This window comes from Chiloscyllium plagiosum, unplaced genomic scaffold (assembly GCF_037043375.1).
Source record: "Chiloscyllium plagiosum isolate Xiang-an unplaced genomic scaffold, Cpla_swu_hap1 HiC_scaffold_8, whole genome shotgun sequence".
In the NCBI taxonomy this organism is placed as follows: domain Eukaryota; kingdom Metazoa; phylum Chordata; class Chondrichthyes; order Orectolobiformes; family Hemiscylliidae; genus Chiloscyllium; species Chiloscyllium plagiosum.
The window spans coordinates 23292953-23318552 of NW_028270146.1; the positions used below are offsets into that span (position 1 = coordinate 23292953).

At 40.6% G+C, this 25600-nt stretch overlaps 1 protein-coding gene across 4 annotated transcripts in view; it reads right to left on the reverse strand.

Moving 5' to 3' along the window:
- arel1 (apoptosis resistant E3 ubiquitin protein ligase 1) overlaps positions 1-25600 on the reverse strand; it is a 110379-nt gene that overhangs the window by 46940 nt on the left and 37839 nt on the right. For all 4 annotated transcript variants that reach the window (XM_043697104.2, XM_043697105.2, XM_043697106.2 and 1 more), the window contains exons 2-8: positions 20655-20859; positions 20486-20557; positions 19876-20102; positions 8895-9132; positions 6670-6839; positions 4561-4741; positions 971-1224 (exon numbers count right to left, since the gene is read on the reverse strand). In XM_043697104.2, coding sequence (XP_043553039.1) covers positions 971-1224; positions 4561-4741; positions 6670-6839; positions 8895-9132; positions 19876-20102; positions 20486-20501 — 1086 coding nt within the window. In that variant the 5' untranslated portion in view covers positions 20502-20557; positions 20655-20859. The remainder of the gene's footprint in view (positions 1-970; positions 1225-4560; positions 4742-6669; positions 6840-8894; positions 9133-19875; positions 20103-20485; positions 20558-20654; positions 20860-25600) is intronic.

Here is a 25600-nt window from a genome sequence, read left to right on the forward strand (position 1 = left end):
CTCACCTTCGTCTTGCAGTGGCATTGTTGATCATCTTTCACAGGCACTCAAAAAAATCTTTTTAAAAAAATGAATATTCTCGTCTAGCTTACAGTCCATTGACAGTACACTGCCACCAAAGGCTTTGCATGGGCCACTGAGGGATAAAAAGAAGAATAACCCACCCTCCAGAGGTTGCTGTGAGGTAGATTAGATTAGATTAATTACAGTGTGGAAACAGGCCCTTCGGCCCAACAAGTCCACACCGCCCCGCCGAAGCACAACCCACCCATACCCCTACATTTACCCCTTGCCTAACACTACGGGCAATTTAGCATGGCCAATTCACCTGACTTGCACATCTTTGGACTGTGAGAGGAAACCGGAGCACCCGGAGGAAACCCACGCAGACACGGGGAGAACGTGCAAACTCCACACAGTCAGTCGCCTGAGGCGGGAATTGAACCCGGGTCTCTGGCGCTGTGAGGCAGCAGTGCTAACCACTGTGCCACCGTGCCGCCCACCAGGGAATTTTGTTTTTTTAAATATTTATTCATGGGGTAAGAGTGTCACTGGCTAAGCAGCATTTACTGCCTATCCATGATTGCCCAGGAGGCAGTAAAGACTCAATCACAATACTGTGGGTCTGGAGTCACCGTAGATCAGACCAGGTAGTTCCCTTTCCTAAAGGACATTTGTAAACCAAATAATTTGCTGGTAGTCTACACTTACTAGCAGGCTCGAGATGGCCGGAAAGAATCACTAGCTGGCCAACTCAATGGTTAAACCGCGCTTCCTATGGGAGCACATGTCTCACCTTTCCTGCCACTGGCAGAACTGCACGGTAACAGAAAAAAATGTCAGACATCCATTTTTGATGCCTTCCTTCCTGCCATCCCACACTAAAGGGCTGGTAATGTTCATCCTTTTGTGTTTTTATTGTAATATTAACTTTCAAGACATTATTTCAATGTCATAGGCCCTTTCTTACCTTTGGTGATATGTAACAATAGACCTTCTTGGGTTTTTTCACTTTTTCAGCCGTCTGACTTTCCTGATCCAAATCTTTCTCATCATCTTCTTCATCTGTATTGGTTGATGGGTGCCGACCCATGCTCGACGGTGGTATTGGTGGTAATTGCCACTGAGAATTAGCATAATTTGCAGTGTTATACAAGTATGCTTCAAAACAAACACTGGTTCCTGGAGTTGAGACGTTCTTTTCTACCGTGTTCTTTTCATTTTCTATTAAGGCAAATAGTGAATACACACAATTATTTCCACTCAGAACCCATTCAGTCAGAAGCTCAGGTCACACTTTATGTCAATCACTGCAATCCCAAACACAGTCTCTCTCAGAGGTCTTTTTAGGAAACTTGCAACAAGGAATGATGGAATTCAAGTCTATTTATATGATTTCTCCAGACAGTGAACTCCTACTTTCAATGCACAGTTATAGTGGATGCTGGTTCCAACAGGAAGACTTGAACAAAACTAAAACTTGAAATCTCAACACAGTTCCCTTCTTAAATCCAGTCAGCATGCCAATTTTCAAAAAGTATTAATGTCTGATACTGAAATGCTGTTCTGACAGGCTGGCCTGAGGTTTAATTACAGCAATAATAAGCATTTGCATAACAAAATTGACAGAACCCTTCATTTTTTAAAAAAATCATTTTTGGTTGAAACTATGAGCTAAGAGTTGAAGGTAACCTTTGGACTGTGAGCAGTAGTTTTTTTTTAGAACAGAGAAACTGACAATTGTTTATAGGACCTGGCCTGGAAGGTAATTGCAGGTTGATTCTTACATAAAGAACACTGTAGACCTTTCAGCTGTGGAGATGCATTGTGCTCCCATGTTGCCAAATGTTTGGATGTTAACAGGGAGGCCCTTGCTAACCACTCCTAAACAAAAGACTATTAGAAAAACTCAAAGTTATAAACTATGCTTTTGTCAGATGAATTATAGCTGCAAAAGCTACAGGATTGGGGTTTGATTGATCCCTGCTTATCCACCCATTATCAACATATTGAAAATTTGGAAAATAGAATACCAGTTACAAGAATTAAGTGAAATATTCCTCAGTGCCCTCTGGAAGCTATTTGCAATGATGTGTACACTCAGAAAGCAAGCAAGATACAATCCTATGTGCCGATGACAACATTGAAACTGCTTAAGTGAACTGGCCAGTTACATCTCTCATTTTTCGTCTGGTTTATTCCTTAACTGTGCCTGTCTGTCTGAGAGTGGAAAGCTAGAATCAAAAGGAGATCGGGTTTAAGTCATAGACATCAATTAGTTTACCTTTGCTCAGCTAAAGGTATTGAATTAGTAATACATTATTAATTGTTTTGTTTAAGTTATACACTTGTTGGTTGATATTGGTTATTCAAAAGGTCTGACTAAAAAATGCTGTGGCAATTTGGAGGGTTGGCTTTTATTGTATTGTGAATACAGGGATGGGAGCTCATTTCATTGTTTATCTGTGTCATAACACAATGCCCTCAGATTCTTCATAGGTGCATGATCAAACAAAATTGGATACCAAAGCTGGAGACAATAGGATGAATAGCTAGGTCACAGAGGGAAGGAGCATCTTAAAAGAAAAAGATGAGTTGAAGCAAAGATTTACAAGAAAATTCCAGGAAATCAGAACCTTTGCAAATGAAGGAACATAGGAACAGGAACAAGTCATATGGCCCCTCAAGGCAATTTGTCATTCAAATCAGATCGTTGCTGATCTGTAACCTTAATCTCTATAGCTTGTCTTTGACCAATATCACTTAAAATCCCTGTTTAACAAACATTTGTCAATCTTAGACAATCTTAGATTTAAAATTAATTTGTGCATTATCAAAGGCAAATCATGCACAAATCAATTCTACACTTCTTCTCTTTGCAAGCATTAATGTACTTTAATTTCATTCCTCCAATTTTTAGACCATGGCCCTCTTAGAGACTGCCAATAGCAGAAATACTTGGTCCCTCTCTATCCTAACTATCCCCCTTCTACCACAAAAAAATTTTCAAAAGATTCTGCAACGTTCTAAATTCTAAAAACTGAATCCTAGTTTTTTACAACATGGACTTGAAATCTAATCCTTGTCTAGGTGTAATTCAAATAAGCCTACAGAACATTCCTTCCAAACCCAATTTTGCTCTTTCAAGATTGGTACTGAGAACTGCTCACAATGGTCTTCCATAGCCTCTACCCTCTCATATTCTGTCCACTGGTTAAAAGGCCAGCACTCCAATGAACTTGCTAATTTGTTTCTGCATCTGCACATGACATTTTGTGATCAACATACAAGAGCCCGAAGTCTGTTTGGTGTTCCTCGCTTTTCATCATTTAGAAATACCCTGTTCTATCATGGGTAAATACAGGGGAATGGGTCTGGGTGGGTTACTCTCCGGAGGGTCGGGCTTGTTGGGCTGAAGGGCCTGTTTCCACACAGGAGGGAATTTAATCTAATATTTAAGGGCCCAAAACAGATCCTTGAGGAATTGCATCCTACCAATTAATGACCCTGCTCATTATCTTTAATCGCAATTTCATTCACTCAGCCATTGTATAAATCCAGTGAATAAATTTACCTTCAGTTCAACAAGTTTCAGTTTTATTTCACAGCCTAGCGAGGCTTTTAACAAATGCCTTCTCAATGTCTGTATAAGTAACATCCATAGACCTGGACAGCATTTCATTAATTGAGGCACAGTTGCCAGTGTGGATAAATGTGAACCAAATCGATTAATACCTTAAATGAATGAGTTGCTTTGAGGAAAGGTTGGACAGGATAGGCTTGTAGCTGCTGGCATTTAGAAGAGTAAGTTGAGACTTAATTGAAGATGCAGAAAGATCTGCGTTGGGTGCATGTGGAAAGGATATTTCCTCTTATAGGAGAATCTAGAATTAAGTTCACTGGTGCCAGTCAATAATCACTTTGTCTAAAAACAGAGATAAGGAATTTTTCTCAAAGTTGAATGTCTTCACAACTTTCACTCTCTCAAAAGACAGTGCAAGCAGTGTCCTTGAATATTTGTAAGGCAAAAGTAGGTAGACTTCTTAATAAGCAAGAGATGAAAAGTTATCAGAGGAACGTGAAGTTATCAGATCAGTAATGATCTTATTGAATGACAGAACAGGCTCAAGTGATTTACTCCCAATTCTAATTTATAAGCATTTTTGAGGCGATATAGGACAGGACCAGATTATGACTTGATAGATTGAGAATAGAACCAGCTGAAAGGAATCCTACCTTCTGCATGATAGAGAAGAAGTGCTAGAGGAAGATGAGGAGATTGGTCCTCTCAAAAGTGTCAGGCAAATCATGTAGTATGACACAGTGATCACACAGTATGATCATTGTTACACTGGATTCCAATTGTGATGTTGATTCGGGCAGTACCTCTATAGAGAAGTAAAGCTTAAACTCAGCATTGCAAGAAAAAGAATAGAGATTTGGGAAATGAGCAGATCTCAAAAAGAAAGGAAGGTTGGAAATGGGGCAGTAGTTTACAAGGTCAAATAAAAGACATACTGTTAACCAGATTACAAAATTTTAGCTTGAAACTCTACTCACCACTGAGAACAATGATGTCAAACACCCCATTACCAATCAATTGGTCCCAGTAGGTAACAGATGCTCGAAAACAACCTTTTCTCCACAATGTCAAGTTCAGAAGCACTAGGCACTTTGACTTATTCAAGGAAATGGTTTTATGAAACAAAACATCTGACATTTCATTTTCAGGGCCACCAAGCTGAAATCCAAGCGAAGGATAGAGTACTCAGTTACAAATGAAAAAGAGGCAAGTTGAGCTATTTAAAAGGTTGTTTTCACAATATTAGCGCAAATATTCAAAAATACACAGACTCAGGTGGCACAATGCATGTAACATTATGTATTGGATACAATTACAACCATGATCTGCTACATTGCTGACATAATTGATTTCAGCTGCGTTGCTATGGGCAATGCAGAGTGGGAGCCAGTCTCTTCCCAAAGGGAGAGAAGATAAATGGAAGGAGAGTTACTATGCTAATGTTGCACATCTCATGTTTATTGTATAACAAAATCAGTGCAGTCCCCAGATGTTCACTTCTCTTTAATCAAGTACAGGGAATGGAAAAGCATGGATACAATTCAACTATCTAAAACAAATAAATTCATAGTTTTGAAACTCACATAAAAGGCCCACTATTGACATGAATAAATTCTTACATTTAAAGATGTTACTATTTCAAGCTACAAGTGCCTTCACATTTTCTTCCCTTATTTCTACTTTCCTTGAACCTTGTATTCCTGAGCAAGGATTATTTATTCAAGACTTCTGCCAAAAAAGAAAGCAAGAGCAGCTTAAGGTCTAATGCAGTTTTAACGTTATCTCCTTTTATGTCAAAGACCTAATCTCCAAAGACTTGAATTTTCAACAGTTAGCTTGAACCTCTATCTTGTAACCTTGATGCAGAACAATGGCAACACAATATGCCCAGCCTGTCACCTGGAAGTTTGCAATTTCTTAAATGTTTAACATTCTGCACATCCAATCAGGAATTAAGAAGCATCACCTGTCAATGTGTGCATATGGGGATATCACTAGTTGGGACATCTCATCCAATATTTTTAAACAAACACGGGAAACATTCACAAAAGTTCTGAAGAATCATACCAGACTCAAAACATTGACTCTGTTTCTCTCTTCACAGATGCTGCCCAACCAGCAGAGTTTCTCTAGCATTCTGTGTTTCCAATTTCCAACGTTTTGCATTCAATGATTTTTTTAAACATGGCTGCTCTGCTAATTAAAGCAATAATATTGTGCTGGTTCTAAAGATGGGTTTTGAAAGTCAGAAACTTGCTAGCACGTGTTACTGAAACAGCAGAAACCAAACATCTCTTTGGGTCAGATTCAATGAATCATTTCAACACTAATTTTAAATAGCAGTGTTATAGCAAAGTAAATGTATCTGAATTTCCACATTTCCCACCCCACTCCCAAGGACAATGATTTTAGAAAAAAAGAAAACCTTTATGAGACTATCTAGTGGAATATGGTGCCTTTGAGCCAGAAGCCCTGGATTCAAACCTTGGATTCAATGGCCAAGGCGGCGTGTTTGTGACACAGCCAAACAGGTCAAGTATTGACCTGCAAATCTTTCCATCATACATCAGAGGCAGGGTGCAAGAATGGGAGGGATTCCAAGTCAATAATGTAATGGAAGGAATGTTGGAGCCTCTTCCATAACTACCTAGAGCTCCAAACTACAATACTGCAAAACATGCATGTCAAAAACCATGTTGCCACAATAGCTCTGACCATGTGAAACATTTCATATCACTATCATATTGTAGAATCTCTTGAGATGCTCAGGACCACAAGCGGAAGAGCGGTAAAAATGAAACAATAACTTGCTGTCAAGATCAAAACGCCTGGAAACCAAGACACCAGAAAACAGAGCAATGGAAAAGTTAGGAACTTCTTTTGTCACGTTCTCTCTCAATACTGAAGTAGAACGTATTCTCAGATTATTTTCGGAGTATAAGACAAAGGCAGTTCTCCAAAGCTAGCAGGACCATGCAGGATTTAAATAACAGCAGTTATTTCAGAGAACAGTAAATCAGTCTAAACTTTAATGTAGGATCTCTTATAAATTCTGGAGATTCACTTACATGTAACTCATCACTCACCTCTTTGATTTGGACTTTGTAATCATCCTGCCCAATGACAGACAATGCATTACTTGTTGGGTTATCATATTCATCACGTGGGGCAATCTGCAATGTGTGCTGCTGTCCACTGGTCAGTACCAAAGTGGAGAAATGGTAGAGAATTTTTGTTTTTGCTGGAAATACAGATCCTATAAATGGAACGGGAGAGGGAATACATATTATCCATTTCAGAATTGGGTACAGAGATGTGTAATTTATTCAACTATCTCGATGAGAGAATTAACATTTTTTTTGGTTCCAGCTTCAAAAGTATCAGTGGACAAAATAAAAAAACTCCAATTTTTGTAATTTTTTTTTAGAAGTTAATTACATACAGGATACCACGTGGTTTTACAAGATGGGTAAAATAAATTTTGATATTTAACTCCTTATCACACAAATGAAGTACAGTGTCCTTGATCTATTATACTGTGACACTTGCATTTAAAAGCTTCGAACAATAACAATTTCTGTTTATGTGCACCAAGCAAGTACCAAGGAGCATCATAAAATATTAAAAACTTAGCCATATTTGCACTTAAAAGTACCACACAATGACCATTCCTAGTGAGGGTGAATCAAACCTTCCCCTGAAGCTTAATGGTATTTACATCATCAAAAATGCTAAATCAACATCATGGGGGTTTTCATTGATCTAGATCTACAAGAACAGGTCAGAGGCTGCAAAATCTGAGGTGAAAAGCTTACCTTCTGACTCCCAAAGCCCATCTGCCATAGTCCATTAACTGTTATAGACCATGTGCTGTCACTACAGTGAAACTGCCATCAACAAGGCGGAAGTCAGGAATGAGACAGAATATTCTCCACTTGCCTTTATTAATGTGGTGCCAGCAATACTCAATATGGTCCACACCATCCAAATGAATGCAGCCCACTTGATCAGCATCTCACCCATTACCTTAAATGTTCACTCTGCCCACTAACATTGCCAGCGGTGTTGTAACAATTTGTCAAAGTTTGTTCCAAACCAGAGACCTTCATTACCTTTAAAGGGATGAAAGCAGATGCATGACAGAATCAGCATCAACAAGCTCCTCTTCACGTCACTCGCTATCCTGACTTGAAAAGATATTGTCATGCCTATACTGTCACTGGGTCAGATTTATGGAACTCTTTCCATAACAACATGTGGGTGTAGACACATTCAGCTCAGCTAGTTCTGTTGGCTGGATAGCTGGTTTGCAATGCAGAGTGAAGTCAACAGCACAGGTTCAATTACTGTACTGGGTTAGGTAATCCTGGGGTTAAACATTGAGTGTTGTCATTCAAATAACACTTACTGCCTACGGCCTTCTGGGACAACGGAAACTTTCATTTCACTGTAACTACATCATATGGACTATAACAGTTCAAGAAAACAGCTCATCATCACCTTCAAGAGCAATGAAGGACAGTAGTAAACACTAGTCATTAGGGATGCTCACATAGGTGAACATATATGAAACAAATTATGTGCATTTTTGCAAATGAGTTTAAGGTATATTCTGGTTTAACTTCTTGGATTCCCATAACAATCTGATAAACCTCTTAAGGTTGCCGATCAGATATTGTTTTTAAGCAAAAATACCCAGTTTCTTTAGAGCCTAACTCACATTTTTGACACAAAGAATACATAAGAACAAGTTACTCAAATAAATCCCCTAGCTCATTGTCTCGTTGCAGCCTTAATTATTCTGGATTGTTGATATGTTGAGCTTTGGATCTGATAAGGTCCCTGAATCTTTTACAGCATCACTCTTAACAATTTCAACTTAATTCACTCAATGTGCGTGTCATTTGTTTTTCCTTTTTCTTTGCAGTGCTAATGTGCTTTCAATTATTACCAAATCATAGACATTATTTGCAGTCTAAGGATTGGATTAGAATTATTCAGTGTCATTTCAATTTGAAATCCACACATGCAGCAAAGAAAGGAAATTTCTAGCTCAAGGATCTAAGCTTTTTCAGAACTTAAATTCCAGAAAGCAGGAAGGTCAAGCAACATCCTCTACATCACTTTTAGAATAAAGACTAGACAGCAAGGTATAAAGAGCTGCATTTAAGTACCATTGGTGGTCAATTACCTAATTATTTAGGGAAGCCTTTATTCAAGGTGCTTAGTAATCAATGCGGACAAATGTATAGACAAAGAAAAGATAGGCAATCTCAATCCCCAGTAAGAACATACGCACGATCACACCTACCAGGTTGAAAGGTTTTATAGTATGGGCTGTAAGCCACATTCGATCCTCCGACTTTGACAGAGAGTTCGTACCTTCCTGCCTTTCTCACTGTGAAGCCCACCTTCACCACATTGCTCTTCTGTGCATGGAGTACTTCCTGTGTGACTGGAACATCCAACCCAAGCTCCATGTGTGAAATGTGAATCCGTAATCCCACAGGACGGTGAGCAGGAAATGGTCGGCCATTCTTGTAGAACAACTACACAACAATATAAGAAGATTTTCTTTCTGAAAAATGACATGCATTACGATTCGTCCTTGTTTAAACATCTTGTATAATGTTTACACAACAGAAGGAGGCTGTTGAGTCCATCATTTCCATGTCAGCTTCCAGCAAGAGGAACTCAGCAAGTCCCATTTCTTTGTATTATCCCTGTAGCCCTATAAGAAATGGGGATGACATGGCCTAGTGGTATTATCACTGGACTATTAATCCAGAGAACCAGGTAATGTTCGGGGGATATAGGTTCGAATCCCACCATGGCATACGGTGGAAATTGAATCCAATAAAAGTCTGGAATCAACGCCATGAAACCATTGTCAATTGTCAGAAAAACCCATCTAGTTTGCTAATGCCCTTTAAGGAAGGAAATCTACTGCCCTTACCAGGTCAGGCCGACATGTGATTCCAGACCCACAGCAATGTGGTTACTCTCAACTGCCCTCAGGAGCAATTAAGGATGGACAATAAATGTTGGCCTGGTCATTGACGCCTACATCCCATGATAAATTTAAAAAGGGTCTCATCAGGTAATTACTCAAAATCCTTTTGAAAACAACAACCAAATCTGTTTCCATCAGATACTTAGGCAAGCACGTAGATCCTCAAAACATGCTAAGAAAAAGAAGTTTTTCCACATTTCACCTCTGTGCTCTTTGACTATCAGCTTAAATTTGTATCTGCTCGTTCTTAACTTTTTCCTTCCATGGGAACATTTCATCTTTGCATACTACATCCAAACTCTTCATGATTTTGAAGGCCTCCATCAAACATCCTCTCAATGCTCTCTTCTCGAAGGAGAATTGTCTCAAATTATCCAAGCTACCTTTGAACTAAAGCTCCTCGTCTCGACAACCATTCTTTTTTCTCTGCAGCCTCTTCACTTATACCCCCAAAGTTCATTATCCAGAATTGAACACAATATTCCAGTGAGGCAAAACCACCTATTTACATAATGTTGAGAACTACAAAGAGGCATAAATTACCAAAATACAGAAGTTATGGTGAACCTTAAGTTTTATCTGCTACATGTCCAACATTTCCAGCCTGTCTACATCCTTTTGACATCCATCATTACCCTGCTCAAAGTTCACTATAATTCCATGTTTTGTGTCATCTGCAAACTTTAAAATTGCACCCTGCACATCACAAGTTTACATAATTGAAATGGTTCAGGAAAAGCAGTGGTCTCACCACTGGGAAACCCCACTGCAAACTGGATGAAGAGGTGCAAGCATTCAATTGATTCAGAGTTGTCATGATGAAAAGGGTGTCAGAGTTAGGAATATGGGTGCTTTTAAGGATCAACTTTACAGTTGACTGAAAAAAGGTGTGTTCATTTGATTTTTGTTTTTAACAGCAGTGTTCTTACTGGGGCGATTTGGTGATGGAAGAAAAATGTTTACACCTGTGTAAGAGCACTTCTGAACAGAAACGAAAAAGAGGGAAAGAAATGGAAAAAAACAAAACAAAGGTAAAGCAAGGTTCTTTTCAGAGTGCTTGTGGTACAATGGCAGGGTCTGAGCCAGGAAACCTGGGTTCAAGTGCCATCTACTCCAGAAGTGTAGAAGAACATTCCTGAACAGGTTGATTAGAAAACATAGAATTCAAATGTAACTTTCAGTTCAGGAGGGAGGATCATTGGCAGCACTCCATGCCAATCACAAGCAGCGAGTAACTGGTATAGCAACATAAAACATTGCCTACTCATGATAATGTCTGAAACACTTGCTTAACAAGAATGTATGTACTTCTGCCTTAAAAGCATTCAAAGATCAGAGTTCTTCTCAGGGCTCTTGTGGTAGAGAGCCCATCACTGAGCCAGGAGACCTGGGTCCAAGTCCTAACTGCTCCAGAAGTGTGAAATAACATCTCTAAATGGGTTGATTAGAAAATTCCCAAAAGGACAGTCGTTAGAGCTCTTGAGGCATGGTGGGAGTGCCCGTACTTCTGGACTAGAAGATCTCAATCCAAGTCCCACTAGTTCCAGAGGTGTGTTGCAAGATTTCTAATAAGCTAAATATATAAATATCTGAAATAAATTGCAACACCTCAATCAGCCATGTGGCCTAACTAATCAAGTTTGTATCGCTAATGGCTCTTGTTGTGCAAAGGTAGCAACTCCCACTTCTGAGCAGAAGGCTTGGTTTCAATTCCCACTTTCTCTCGAGGTGTACCATAACATCGTGGAATAGACTGATGAGAATAAAAAAAATCAACATTCTTTACTAATGCTCCTAATATTTTTAGAGAAAGTCAGACACGACAAGGGCTGGAGTGCTTTATTTCCCTCTCCCTCACCTTTGGTGGTCTGCATTGTCCTTAATGGAATTTTGTATGTAAACTGATCCATTAGAAAACATGGGTGATCTACTAGTGGTATTAATATACAAAGAAAAACACAGGTGACTTGGTGATGACAGCAAAGCTGTTTGGTCATGTGAGATAACACTTCTGGATATTAAAGAGTGAGCAGAGTTCTTTAAGGGCTCTTGCACAACAGTGGTACCATCCCTACACCTCTAAGCCAGAAGGTCTGGGTTCAAGTCCTATTCCACAGATGTGTCATAACACCTTTGAACAGGCTGAATAGAAAATGGTTGATTAGAAACAGGTTGATTAAAATAAAAGCACTACATTTCCAAGACAAGAAAGGAGTAATGTTGAGCGTATTTAGCCTCATCCCTCTTAATCTCACCACATACTGTGCCTCCTTTATGGTCACAATGGTGGAAAACAATGCTGTCACTGTTCCCAAGAAAACTGGGAGCTCCCTAGCATATCACTGTGTCTTCAATCTTTCTTTTGTTTGGAAAGATCTACCCTTTGCTTGGTGCCTTCTGATGTTGGCACAGTTGGGTTTGCAATTCTGTCTTGAGAAATCCCATTGACAGTTCAATTTGGTGTCAGCAATGGCTTGGTTGTAACACTTTTCTTCTGAATCAGAAGATTCAAGTTTCATTCAACAACTTCAGTTCAAAAGTTAATACTGCAATGGTGCCAGTGCCATACCACAGACGAGATGTTAAACAGAGGGTACATCTGCCTGCTTCAGGTGGATATCAAATATCTAATATTTCAGAGAAAGGTAGGGGAAGCTATGCCTATTGTTCTCATCAACAGTTATCCATCAATTCCACACATTGAAATTGGTGCTGTTTCCTGTAATAGTGACCACACTTCAAAGAAGTATCTTAGTAATTTAAAGTACTTTGAAATATCCAGTAGTCATGAAACATACTCAACTAAATACTGCTAGATCCTATAAGTGATTCAGTATATTGCAGCTCATAATAAACCTCATTACTCCAAATATCTCAATTGTTTCTCAGACGGGCCAAAAACTACATAACTCTCTCTAATGGTGCTTTTGAGTAATGGGTCTTATATCAACTTGCACCAAGCACATTAGCAACACTGGTTTTGTTAAAATATTGTATTAATACTTAAACAAAAAGTGAACAACTCCTTTCCAAATGATAAAGGTTTCAGGTTATTAGCATGTACTGGGTATGACAATACTGAATTCAGTGCAAGTTTATGAAATAGAACTGTTTTCCTTGCTGTGCAACTGCTGAGAAGAATAAACAATTCTCTTGCTGTCCCTGTGAAAGCTGGAAGCTCTTTAAAATCTGTTCAAACTTCTCTTCTTCAAGTAGAAAAGCCCCAACTTAAGTCTATCTACATAACTGAAGTTCCTCAACCCTTCACATCCTTCCTAAAGTGTAGTGTTCAGAATTGGATGTAATGTTTCTGTTAAGGCCAATACAATATTTAAACCAGCCAGGTTTAAACCAGATTCCAGTACGTTCTTAATTGCAACCTCAACTTCAGAGTGGAAACAAACTGCGCTTGGAAAGCCCCACTTTGTAGGTCCAATATAAATTTCTTCTTGCCTGCTTGATAAACACAAGATAAACTAATGTTTGTGCTTGTTTAAACTGGTCTAAGTTGTGGATGTATCTGTTGGGACCATGTCAGAAGCCATATTAGAATAGATTCACTGCCACAAATCCTGCTTTTGTTATTAGTTGAAGTTACTGATATCAATTGGGGTAGCATGCCCACACATAACCTTTGGCATATCCATTCTTATTTCCCTCTATGATTAAAGGCTTAACTGTAGCTCAGAACACAAAACCTAGCACTCATCCTATAAGCAACTAAAAACATGTCAAGAACTGAGTATAATGCTGGAGGCAATAGATAATCCATTTAGAATGTGGCAAATACCATCCTTAGTTACTGGAGTATTGTTCCCATTTCAGAGAACTATACTTTAGGAAGGATATCACATCTTGGGAGAAGATGCAGAGTGACACCAAAAAATAAGGACTTCAATTATGTGGTGAGATGATAAAAAATTGCATTTTCTCTTTTCAGCTAGACAAGGCCAGAGGGAGAGATAAAGTAGTATTCAAGATTGTGAAGGATTCTGATAATATTCTAAGAAGTGTAAAGCTGCTTCCAATGGCAGAAGGATCAGAACAAAGACACTGACAGTACTGAGCAAAAGAGATGGAGAGAATCAGTCTTTCACAGTGAGTTATGATGATCTGAAATGCATTATCTGAGCAGGTGGTTGAAGCAGATTCTATAGTAACTTACAAATTGAATTAGATAATCACTTGAAATGATTACATAGCTGGGAAAACAGTAGGAATGGTGCTGAATTGGATGTTTTTAAAAAGAGCAGTACAAGCATAAATCACTGAATTAATCTCTTCTTGTGTTATTTCATGTTCTAATTGCACAGTATTCTGTATCTTTCATCATTCTCCATACTTTCCAAACTCCACTCATCACTGTGCTAAGTTTATTTCAAAAATCTGGCCCACGTTTTTAAATTGCTCTGCAGTCTCAATATATCTTCTGCCAACAGCTCTGTGTGGACACACTTTTTTTAAAAAATATGGATTGCAGAGGGGTGGCTGCAGTACTCAGGGAGGTTTGAAATGTTGGATGAATTGAGTTATTAATTTGAGTTGTCAATGGCTCTCTCTGTATCCTATGAAGGATCCTATGAAGATACTATGAGGAGGAGCTGGAGTTTTAGGTTTAGTGACCTGGCTGGTATTCATGCCTCAATTACAAAAGTAACACTTTGGTCATTATCACATGGGAGCTTGCTGCCAACAAACTGGTTGCCGTATTTCCAACATCAAAAGTACTCCAGTGACTATGAAATTCTTTGGAATATCTTTAACTTATAAAATCTGCTTTACAAATTCAAGACCCAATCCAACTGTTACTCAGTCTGATCCTCTGAATCGCTGCCCCCAATTCCCTCCATCTCCCCCCCGCTTCCAAAAATCTATTAGAACTTTAGCTTTACCCTATCCAGCCCAAAATTCTCAATTTCTCCATTTTTGCCTCCTGTAAATAACTCAGATTTTAGCCTCATTGATACAAAACACTTAGAGATATCACACTGAAAGTGTGACTATTAACTGATCATTTGTGACCACAAATCTCAAAATTATACTTTTGGGAGTGATCTGATAGCTCAGAATTTGATTGTGAGAAAAATTCAATGTAGTTACTTTTTGCAGTATCTGATTGCCGCAGATGATTTTTTTCTTAGTATCTCCAGAAGGTTGACGATTTAAATATCAGTAGACCCACCTGAAAGTTCTACTCCAGACTCCTCATCAAGATGTTGTGGGACTATGCTCCTTCATTGTCGCTGGGTCAAAATGTTGGAACTCCCTACACAAATGGCATTGTGACAATACCTTACGCAAGATGAATATCTGCAATTTAATATCGCCCTTCACTACCATCTTCTCAAGATAGTTAAGAAATAATCAATAAAACAGACCCACTCTATGAATCAATAACTTTTAAAAATAAAAAGATGACATAATCAAAAGTGGTGTGTCAGTGCACATTAGTTTTACAGGTAGCTGTCTGTAGATGACATACCAAGATGAAAGTCTGGCGTTCCATTGGCTCATATGCACTTTAAGGTGTTCCGTCAGAGCAACAAATTGTTCTTCTAGTGGCCTGACAATATCACGCCCTCAATCCGACAGCACAGATTAGCTAGTCAATTATTCCAATGTTGTTGTGGTTCTCCCCGAGTAATGCTGTCATTGGGTTGATATGTACGCAACTCTTTGAAACATTTCTGAGAATACTAATAAAGTGCTACTTGACGACAAGTCCTTTTTTTCCACTTGATGCAGTTACTGAACCCTGACACTACTCAGTTTTATTTGCTTCATTTGTACCTAAGATTTCAAGTCCAGATTTTGTACACTCTTATAATCAATATTATACGTAAAGTCTCAAACCTGGATGCATGAATTTGCTCAAAGTTTTTTTTGTTACAGTTCTGTCCCGCTTTTGTGTGAACAAATTATTGCAAACTTTGACATCCACATTAGTAATGGAAGCCACCTATTTGAACAATCCATGTTACAAGTGCACCCTTCCATCTTCATGACTGCAATGCATCTATTCATTCTTTGTCCTTAGAGCAAATCAAATCTAATGCAACAAACTGTACTTCCCTGCTTCCTAAATTACAACCAACTTCCATACCTCATTAAGACAAGTCCCCTGGGCCGGATGGGATCTATCCTAGGATCCTCTGGGAAGCAAGGGGAGAGATTGCCAAGCCTTTGGCATTGATCTTCAAATCATCATTGTCCACAGGAATAGTGCCTGAGGACTGGAGGATAGCAAATGTGGTTCCCTTCTTCAAAAGGATAGTAGAGACAACCCTGGTAATTACAGACCAGTGAGTCTCACTTCAGTTGTTGGTAAAATGTTGGAAAAGGTTATAAGAGATAGGATTTATAACCATCTAGAAAAGAATAATCTGATCAGGGACAGTCAGCACGGTTTTGTGAAGGGTAGGTCGTGCCTAACGAATCTTATTGATTTTTTTGACAAAGTGACCAAACAGGTAGATGAGAGTAAACCAGTTGATGTGGTGTATATGGATTTCAGCAAGGCGTTCGATAAGGTTCCCCACAGTAGGCTATTGTACAAAATGCAGAGGAATGGGATTGTGGGAGACATAGCAGTTTGGATCAGTAATTGGCTTGCTGAAAGAAAACAGACGGTTGTAGTTGATGGAACATAGAGTTATAGAGTCATTGAGATGTATAGCATGGAAACAGACCCTTCGGTCCAACCCGTCCATGCCGACAAGATATCCCAACCCAATCTAGTCCCACCTGCCAGCACCTGGCCATATCCCTCCAAACCCTTCCTATTCATATGCCAATCCAAATGCCTCTTAAATGTTGCAATTGTATCAGCCTCCACCATTTCCTCTGGCAGCTAATTCCATACACATACCACCCTTTGCGTGAAAAAGTTGCCCCTTACATGTTCATCGTGGTGTCCAGTTACTAGTGGTGTACCGCAAGGGTTGGTGTTGGGCCCACTGCTGTTTTCATTTTTATAAATGACCTGGATGAGGGCTTAGAAGGGTGGGTTAGTAAATTTGTGGACGACACTAAGATTGGTGGAGTTGTGGATAGTGACGAAGGATGTAGTAGGTTGCAGAGAGACATAGATAGGATGCAGAGCTGGGCTGAGAGGTGGCAAATGGAGTTTAATGTGGACAAGTATGAGGTGATACACTTTGGACGGAGTAATCGGAATGCAAAGTACTGGGCTAATGGTAAGATTCTTGCGAGTGCAGATGAGCAGAGAGATCTCGGTGTCTATGTACACAGATCCCTGAAAGTTACCACCCAGATTGACAGGGTTGTTAAGAAGGCATACAGTGTTTTGGCCTTTATTAATAGAGGGATTGAGTTCCAGAACCAGGAGGTTATGCTACAGCTGTACAAAGCTCTGGTACGGCCACACTTGGAGTATTGTGTACAGTTCTGGTCACCGCATTAGAAGAAAGATGTTGTCGTGGTTCTGTTCGCCGAGCTGGGAATTTGTGTTGCAGACGTTTCGTCCCCTGTCTAGGTAACATCCTCAGTGCTTGGGAGCCTCCTGTGAAGCGCTTCTGTGTTGTTTCCTCCGGCATTTATAGTGGTTTGTCTCTGCCACTTCCGGTTGTCAGTTCCAGCTGTCTGCTGCAGTGGTCGGTATATTGGGTCCAGGTCGATGTGTTTATTGATAAGTGCCATGCCTCTAGGAATTCCCTGGCTGTTCTCTGTTTGGCTTGTCCTATAATAGTAGCGTTGTCCCAGTCGAACTCATGTTGCTTGTCATCTGTGTGTGTGGCTACTAAGGATAGCTGGTCGTGTAGTTTCGTGGCTAGTTGAAACAATGGACTGACAGAAGAGACACATCAAGCAGTGAGACAAAGTATCGTACCTCTGATAACAAGGAAAAAATAAACACACAACCTCAACACCAAGGAGAGGGAAGCACTAAAAACACTAAGAAATGATAAGAACATAATCATATTACCAGCAGACAAAGGCAGAATGACGGTCATCCTGGACAAAGCAGAGTACATCCAGAAAGCACAACAACTACTTGCAGATACCAGCACCGACCAAAAGAGGGAGTTTGACCCCACCCCACAGCTCACCAAAAGGATAAACAACACACTGAGGAACCTGCAAAAAAAAAACGGACAGATAACCAGGTCTGACCGAAAGAGAATGAAACCTGAAAGCAACAACACCCCCAGATTCTATGGACTACCTAAAGTGCACAAACCAAACATCCCACTCAGACCCATCATATCACTACCAGGGACACCATCACACAAACTGGCTAAAGAACTACAACAGAAACTGAAACACCTGATCAGCGGATCCAGACACTACACAGTCAACACAGGAATTCTTGGACATCATCAGAAATATACACATAGACAAGGAAGAAATAATGGTCTCATTCGATGTAATGGCACTGTTCACCTCTATCGACAAAACCCTAGCCACAGAAACAATAGCCAACCTGCTGGACATACAGAACAGACAACAAGACGGGGAATCTATCAACAAAGACGGCATACTCAAACTACTGGACCTGTGCCTCACAACACACTTCACATTCAACAACCAAATATATGAACAAATCAACTGCACACCCATGGGCTCACCCATCTCTGGACTCATAGCAGAAGCTGTAATGCAAAGAATAGAACAAACAGTCTTACTGCAAATTCAACCCAAACTCTGGGTCAGATACGTGGATGATACCTTTGTAATCATTAAAAACACAGAAATAGAAAACACACACTGGATCATCAACACCACACTCACAGGAATCAGATTCACTAGAGAGGAAGAAAAGGACAACCAACTCCCATTCCTAGACGTGATGGTACAGAGAACACCGAACGGAGAATTCACCACAAAGGGATACAGGAAAGCCACACACACAGACCAAGTCCTGAACTACGAAAGCAACCACCCCAACACACACAAAAGAAGTTTCATCAAGACACGTTCAAAAGGGCCACAACACACTGCAGTACACCAGAACTGCAAAAAGAGGAAGAAGAACACCTCTACAATGTATTCGCCAAAAACGGATACCCCCGCAATTTCATCCACAGATGCCTAAGGGAAAGACAACGGAATGAGGACATGTCACGTTACCGTACATCAAGAACATTTCTGAACTGACAGCCAGACTACTACGACCACTAGGACTCATAACAGCACACAAACCAACAGCCACTCTCAGACAACAACTCACCAGGACAAAGGACCCAATACCCAGCATGAGCAAAACCAACGTAGTGTACAAAATCCCATGCAAGGACTGCACAAAACACTACATAGGACAAACAGGAAGACAGCTAACGATCCATATCCATGAATGCCAACTAGCCACGAAACGACACGACCAGCTATCCTTAGTAGCCCACACACAGATGACAAGAACATGAGTTCGACTGGGACAACACTACTATTACAAGACAAGCCAAACAGTGAACAGCCAGGAATTCCTAGAGGCATGGCACTCATCCACAGATTCTATCAACAAACACATCGACCTGGACCCAAATTCCCAGCTCGGCAAACAGAACCACAACAACGAGCACCCGAGCTACAAATCTTCTCACAAAGTTTGAATAAGAAGGATTAGATTAGATTAGATTTGTGGAAGCTTTGGAAAGGGTGCAGAGGAGATTTACTAGGATGTTGCCTGGTATGGAAGGAATGTCTTACGAGGAAAGGCTGAGGGCCTTGAAGCTGTTCTCATTAGAGAGAAGAAGGTTGTGAGGTGACTTAATAGAGACATACAAGATAATCAATGGGTTAGATAAGGTGGACAGGGAGAGCCTTTTTCCAAGTATGGGAACGGCAAACACGAGGGGACACAACTTTAAAGTGAGGAGAGATAGGTATAAGACAGATGTCAGAGGTAGTTTCTTTACTCAGAGAGTAGTAAGAGTATGGAATGCTTTGCCTGCAACGGTAGTAGATTCGCCAAGTTTAAGAGCATTTAATTCATCATTGGACAGTCATATGGACATACATGGAATAGTGCAGATGGGATGGGCTTCAGATTAGTATGACAGGGCGGCACAACATCGAGGGCCAAAGGGCCTGTACTGAACTGTAATGTTCTATTTACTAAGACTGATTCATGGTTTTAGGTAAAATAAGGACAGAATTGAAATCAGAAATATTACTGGGTCTGTGCTCTGGTTACCTACTGCACTTTATTCTCAATTTCAGATTAAGAAAGTACATTGCATGGAAATCTCACCTTCATTGAGACATGAGATTTAGTCTCACAGCCTTTCTAAACAAGAGAGACTAAAATATTGTTACTTACATGTATCCTAAAGGTCATGATATGCCCAACTTCCGGAGAATCCTTCCAATCCCAGGTTACTAAGCATGACCTGGGATCCAGATAGTTCCCACGCACGTAGTCATAAATGGTGCGGTTTCCTCGCCTACCTCTGTTGTCATTTTGAAGAAAGCTGATAACCCGTGCGAATAGCTCGTAGAGAAACTTGGCAGTAAAGAGGAATGCTATTATGGAAACTGCGATTCCACCTGCACAGATACAAAAGTTGTTTCTTGACTTTTTTTTCAATTAACTATGAATACATAAACTTTACAAAAAATACAAATTTTAGTGATTTAGCTAACACAAATTAGATGGAAAATATTAATAACTGTAAATAGTGAATTGTGTTTGATATTAGAGACTGGTGCTACCAATGAACAATGTGAAGTAACATATTATAAACCCTACCATCATAAATCACTCCCAATGGTGTGGGAAACTTACTAAATTTCTATTCAAGTGAAACTATGAGAGAGAATGCATGTGCATAAGGTCTATGCTTTGATTTTTTTTTAAAAGTGTATCCCTCTCCTTAAGAGGTCAATTATGGAGACTTACAGTCCTGAGGAAGATAATCAAATATACTCACCAACAACGATAAACATCAGGTCTCTCTTTAGAGTGCAAAGAGTGATACTAGAGGCAAAAACCACTGCTCCCACTAAAAAAAAGTTTAAATTAATAATTTAAATCACCTAAGTTGAAGAAAGGCTTGAACCACAAATGCAATATTTTAAAATGGTTGAAATTTTACATACCCACAGACCACTTTTCAACTCTGCGTCTCTGCACTAAGTTGTGTACAAGCTTTAGTTTGTGTTCCCACTCTAGGGGGCTCTTTGTAATCTCAAGGATCTTCCTGTGGTAGTCACCGTAGATGTAACCCCTTGGCTGTGAGAGCTACCTGCGATTCACTGTCAAACTGGATCAGATCAGTAAGGGTGCTGCAGCAATGGTTTTATCCTGTATGGAAGCATGAAATCAGAAAGCTGACATTATCACTCACATCAATCAGCTACTGTTCTACCTCTGGGGGAAAAAAAACAATTCAATAGCATCTCTTAAGAACAGAGGATAGACATACAAGGCCAGAAGACCATAAGACAGAGTGGCAGAAGTTAGGCCATTCAGCCCATCAAGTCTGCTCTGCCATTCAATCATGTCTGATGAGTTTCTCAAGCCCCATTCTCCCATTTTCTCCCTAATACCTTTGATCCCCATGACAATAAAGAACCTACTTCTGTCTTAAATACACTCAATAACCTGGCCTCCACAACCTTCGGTGGCAATGAATTCCATAGATTCACCACTTTCTGGCTGAAGAAGTTGCTCCTTATCTCCGTTCTAAAAGGTCTTCCCCTTTACTCTAATGCTGTGCCCTCGAGTCCTAGTCTTTACAACCGACGGAAACATTTTCGCAACATCCACTCTGTCCAGGCCATTCAGTATTCTATAAGTTTCATATAGATGCCCCCTCATCCTTCTAAGTATAGAAGGATGATTGAGTATAGAATGATATGCACCTCATCATTTTAAAAATAAATACATTTATTAGAATGCTGAGGAATCAATAGGTTTGATAGATGGAAGGGAGGTTGTACATGCTATTCATTAGCACTTTCAGAAGTTATTGGCAATGATCCAAATTTTAACCAATAACCCAAATGTAGTGAAGACTAATACATAAAAACCAGCAAAGGAGAACCAGAAGGTAAAGTCAGAATCATGAGCAAACCTAATTTTAAAAATAACTTTTTCAAGCCTTAAACTATTGATAAACTACACAGTAAAGTAGGTGGAGTCCTGCTATAAAAGACAAATGGGACAAATTCAGTTTCATTGGAGAGCACAAGTGAAACTGGAGCAAGAGAAATGGTAAAAACGGGAATAAACAAAAATAAATATAAAACTGCAGGAAACAATCCAGTCAGCATCAGTGAAGAGAACAGCCAAGTCAACTACGGTGATAAAAAAAATCAAGTATGTAATCTCAGACTTGTGTTAATGTCAGGGATATTGATAATATGAAGTATATTTGCTTGTGCTCTACAGAGAGTGGAGCAGGTACAAAGTAGGGAACAGCAGTTTGCCATTTGGGGTGAAAACATTTAACTGCAGTAGTTTGTATGTGATTTGGGCAAAATCTGACTGGCTGTTTTTTATACAAATCGATACATCAAGTGCATTGGCTATCCAAACCTCTCACTGACCCGGATTGTGCACTATCCTTTCTCAACATTTCTAAGGATGTGGCTCTCACTGAGTTATGAATTATTTACATAGCCTTTGTTTCTATAATTCTCCCATTCTCCCTTCCATTTTCTAAGATGATTTGTTACCTAATTATATTTTTGATACTTTGCTCCTGCATTGGTTCATCTGTTTGATGGTTCCCTCTTTTCTCTCATTCTCTAAATGCTTAAAACGCATGCCCATCGCGAGAGATTTCAGCTCTGAAGATGAAGGCAACACACAGTTAACACGTCTACACTCCACAGATACTGAGTGATCTGTGCAATTCCAGCAGTTTCTGCTTTTGTTTGAGATTTTCAATGTTTGCAGTTTTTAAGTTTTTGTGAAAAATATATGTATTCAAAACAGGATGTGACTAATGGCCCTTCTCATTTTCACTTTACTTTCAATTTAACACCATCATTACAGGCTGCAAGATCCTCTTTTGAGCGTAATGTTTTTCTCACTCAACTCATTGATCTCTATCAAAATTCAAATATGAATAAGACCACCTTCCAAACTCTCAAGACGACCAAAGTGATTAAAAAGAGTCATCTTGATCAATATATTATCTGTTTTGCAATTTGTATACCGAATCGCTGTCTCTGTAACCCATGGAATAAGAGGATAGAACAAAGTTGAGGTAGAACATCAGCCATGATCCAACTAAATAGCATAACTGGCTCCGCTACATCGATGATTGTATTGGCGCTACCTCGTGCTCCCACGAGGAGGTTGAGCAGTTCATCCACTTTACTAACACCTTCCACCCTGACCTCAAATTTACCTGGACCGTCTCAGGCTCCTCCCTCCCCTTCCTAGCCCTCTCCATTTCTATCTCAGGCAACTGACTCAACACAGACATTTACTACAAACCGACCGACTCCCACAGCTACCTAGATTACACCTCCTCCCACCCTGCCCCCTGTAAAAATGCCATCCCATATTCCCAATTCCTTCGCCTCTGCTGCATCTGCTCCCAGGAGGACCAATTCCAATAATGAACAACCCAGATGGCCTCCTTCTTCAAAGACCGCAATTTCCCCTCCAACGTGGTCGACGATGTTCTCCACCGCATCTCCACCACTTCCCACACCTCCGCCCTTGAACCCCTCCCCTCCAATCGCCACCAGGACAGAACCCCACTGGTCCTCACCTACCACCCCACCAACCTCTGGATACATGTATCATCCTCCGTCATTTCCGCCAACTCCAAACAGACCCCACCAACAGGGATATATTTCCCTCCCCACCCCTCCGGAGAGACCACGCCCTCCGCGACTCCCTCGTCAGGTCCACACCCCCCACCAACCCAACCTCCACTCCCAGCACCTTCCCCTGTAACTGCAAGGAGTGCAAAACTTGCGCCCACACCTCCCCCCTCACCTCCCTCCAAGGCCCCAATGGATCCTTCCATATTCGTCGCAAATTCACCTGCACCTCCACACACATCATTTACAGTATCTGCTGCATCCGATGTGGTCTCCTCTACATTGGGGAGACAGGCCGCCTACTTGCGGAACATTTCAGGGAACACCTCTGGGACACCCCACCAACCAACCCAACCGCCCCGTGGCTGAACATTTTAACTCCCCCTTCCACTCCGCCAAGGACATGCAGGTCCTTGACCTCCTCCATCGCCAGACTCTGGCCACACGACGCCTGCAGGAAGAGCGCCTCATCTTCCACCTAGGATCCCTCCAACCACACGGGATGAATGTAGATTTCTCCAGCTTCCTCATTTCGCCTCCCCCCACCTTATCTCAGTCCCAACCCCCGGATTCAGCACCGCTCCCTTGGCCTACAATCTTCTTCCCAACCTCTCCGCCTCCACCCCCTCTCCGACCCATCCCCCTCACCTCCTTCCACCTATCGTATTCCCAGCCCCCCCCCCTCCCCCCCACCTTTTATCTCAGCCCACTTGGCACACCAGCCTCATTCCTGAAGAAGGGCTTATGCCCGAAACGTTGATTCTCCTGATCCTCGGATGCTGTCTGGCCTGCTGCGTTTTTCCAGCACCACACTTTTCACCTCAAGGGAACACGGCCTACATCTGCACTATCCCTTCTTTTCTAATAATCAGATGGAGTTTAATTTAGATAAACGTGAAGTGCTACATTTTGGAAAGGCAAATCAAGGCAGGACTTAAAATGGTAAGTTTTTGGGGACTGTTGCTGAACAAAGAGACCTTGGATTGCAGATTCATAGTTCCTTGAAAGTGAAGTTACAGGTAGATAGATATGCTTTCCTTTATTGGTCAGAGCAAAGAGTACAGGAGTTGGCAGGTCACGTTGAGGCTGTACAGGACATTTGTTACTCCACTTTTGGAATATTTTGTGCAATTCTGGTCTCCCTCCTATCGGAAGGAAGTTGTGAACTTGAAAGGGTTCGGAAAAGATTTACAAGGATGTTGCCAGGGTTGGAGGAGAGGTTGAATAGGCTGGGGCTGTTTTCCCTGGAGCATCAGAGGCTGAGGGATGACCATATAAAGGTTTACAAAATCATGAGGGGCATGGATAGGATAAATAGACAAGGTCTTTTCCGTGGAAATGAGCAGTCCAGAACTGGGGGACATAGGTTTATGATGACAGGGGAAAAATTTAATAGGGACCTAAGTGGCAATCTTTTCATGCAAAGGGTGGCGCATATATGGAATGAGCTATCAGAGGAAGTGGTGGAGGCTGGTTATAAACATAACATTTAAAAAGCGTCTGGATGGGTATATGAATAGGAAGGGTTTAGAGGGACATGGGCCAAATGTTGGCAAATGGGACTGGATTAAGTTAGGACATCTGGTCAGTGGGAACAAGTTAGACTGAAGGGTCTGTTTCCATGCTGTACATCTTGATGACTTTAATCTTATTTATCTTGCCCACTGAGATTTTGTTCAAGGTCCTTTTCAATTTTTGCACATTACTATTCATCACTTTTCACTTCAGCATCAACTGAAAAAAATTTGAAAAATGTTCTGCCTTTCTACTGGAACGGAGTGGTGTTGACAAGTGATGCCAATTGGTTAGTGAATGAGGGATTTATTATCAATGACAAAGATCCTCTGCCAGCCAACAACAATGTGATGGGTTGCCAAGTAGTTGAACAGTTTATGCTGTGAGCAGGTCAGAGAGAAGCTGAGTCAGACTGGACAAGAAACCAGTGACAGTGCAGCAGTCAATTAAAAATTCTCTCTAAAATTACAGAAGGAATATTTGATATTAATGAGTTGCAGAGTAGGAGGAGATGGTGATCTAGTGGCAGTGTCCCTGGCATAGTAAACCAGAGGCTCAAGACTAATGCTTTGAGGAATAAGAACAAGATACTAGACAAACTTAGCAGGTCTGGCGGCATCCTTTTTGACAGAAACAAAATTAACACTTTGAAATGTCAAGTCTTTCTCTCTCCATAGGTGCCTTTAGACATGTTTAGTTTGTCTAGCATTTACCAGTATTGTCTTTATTTCAAATTTCCAGCACCT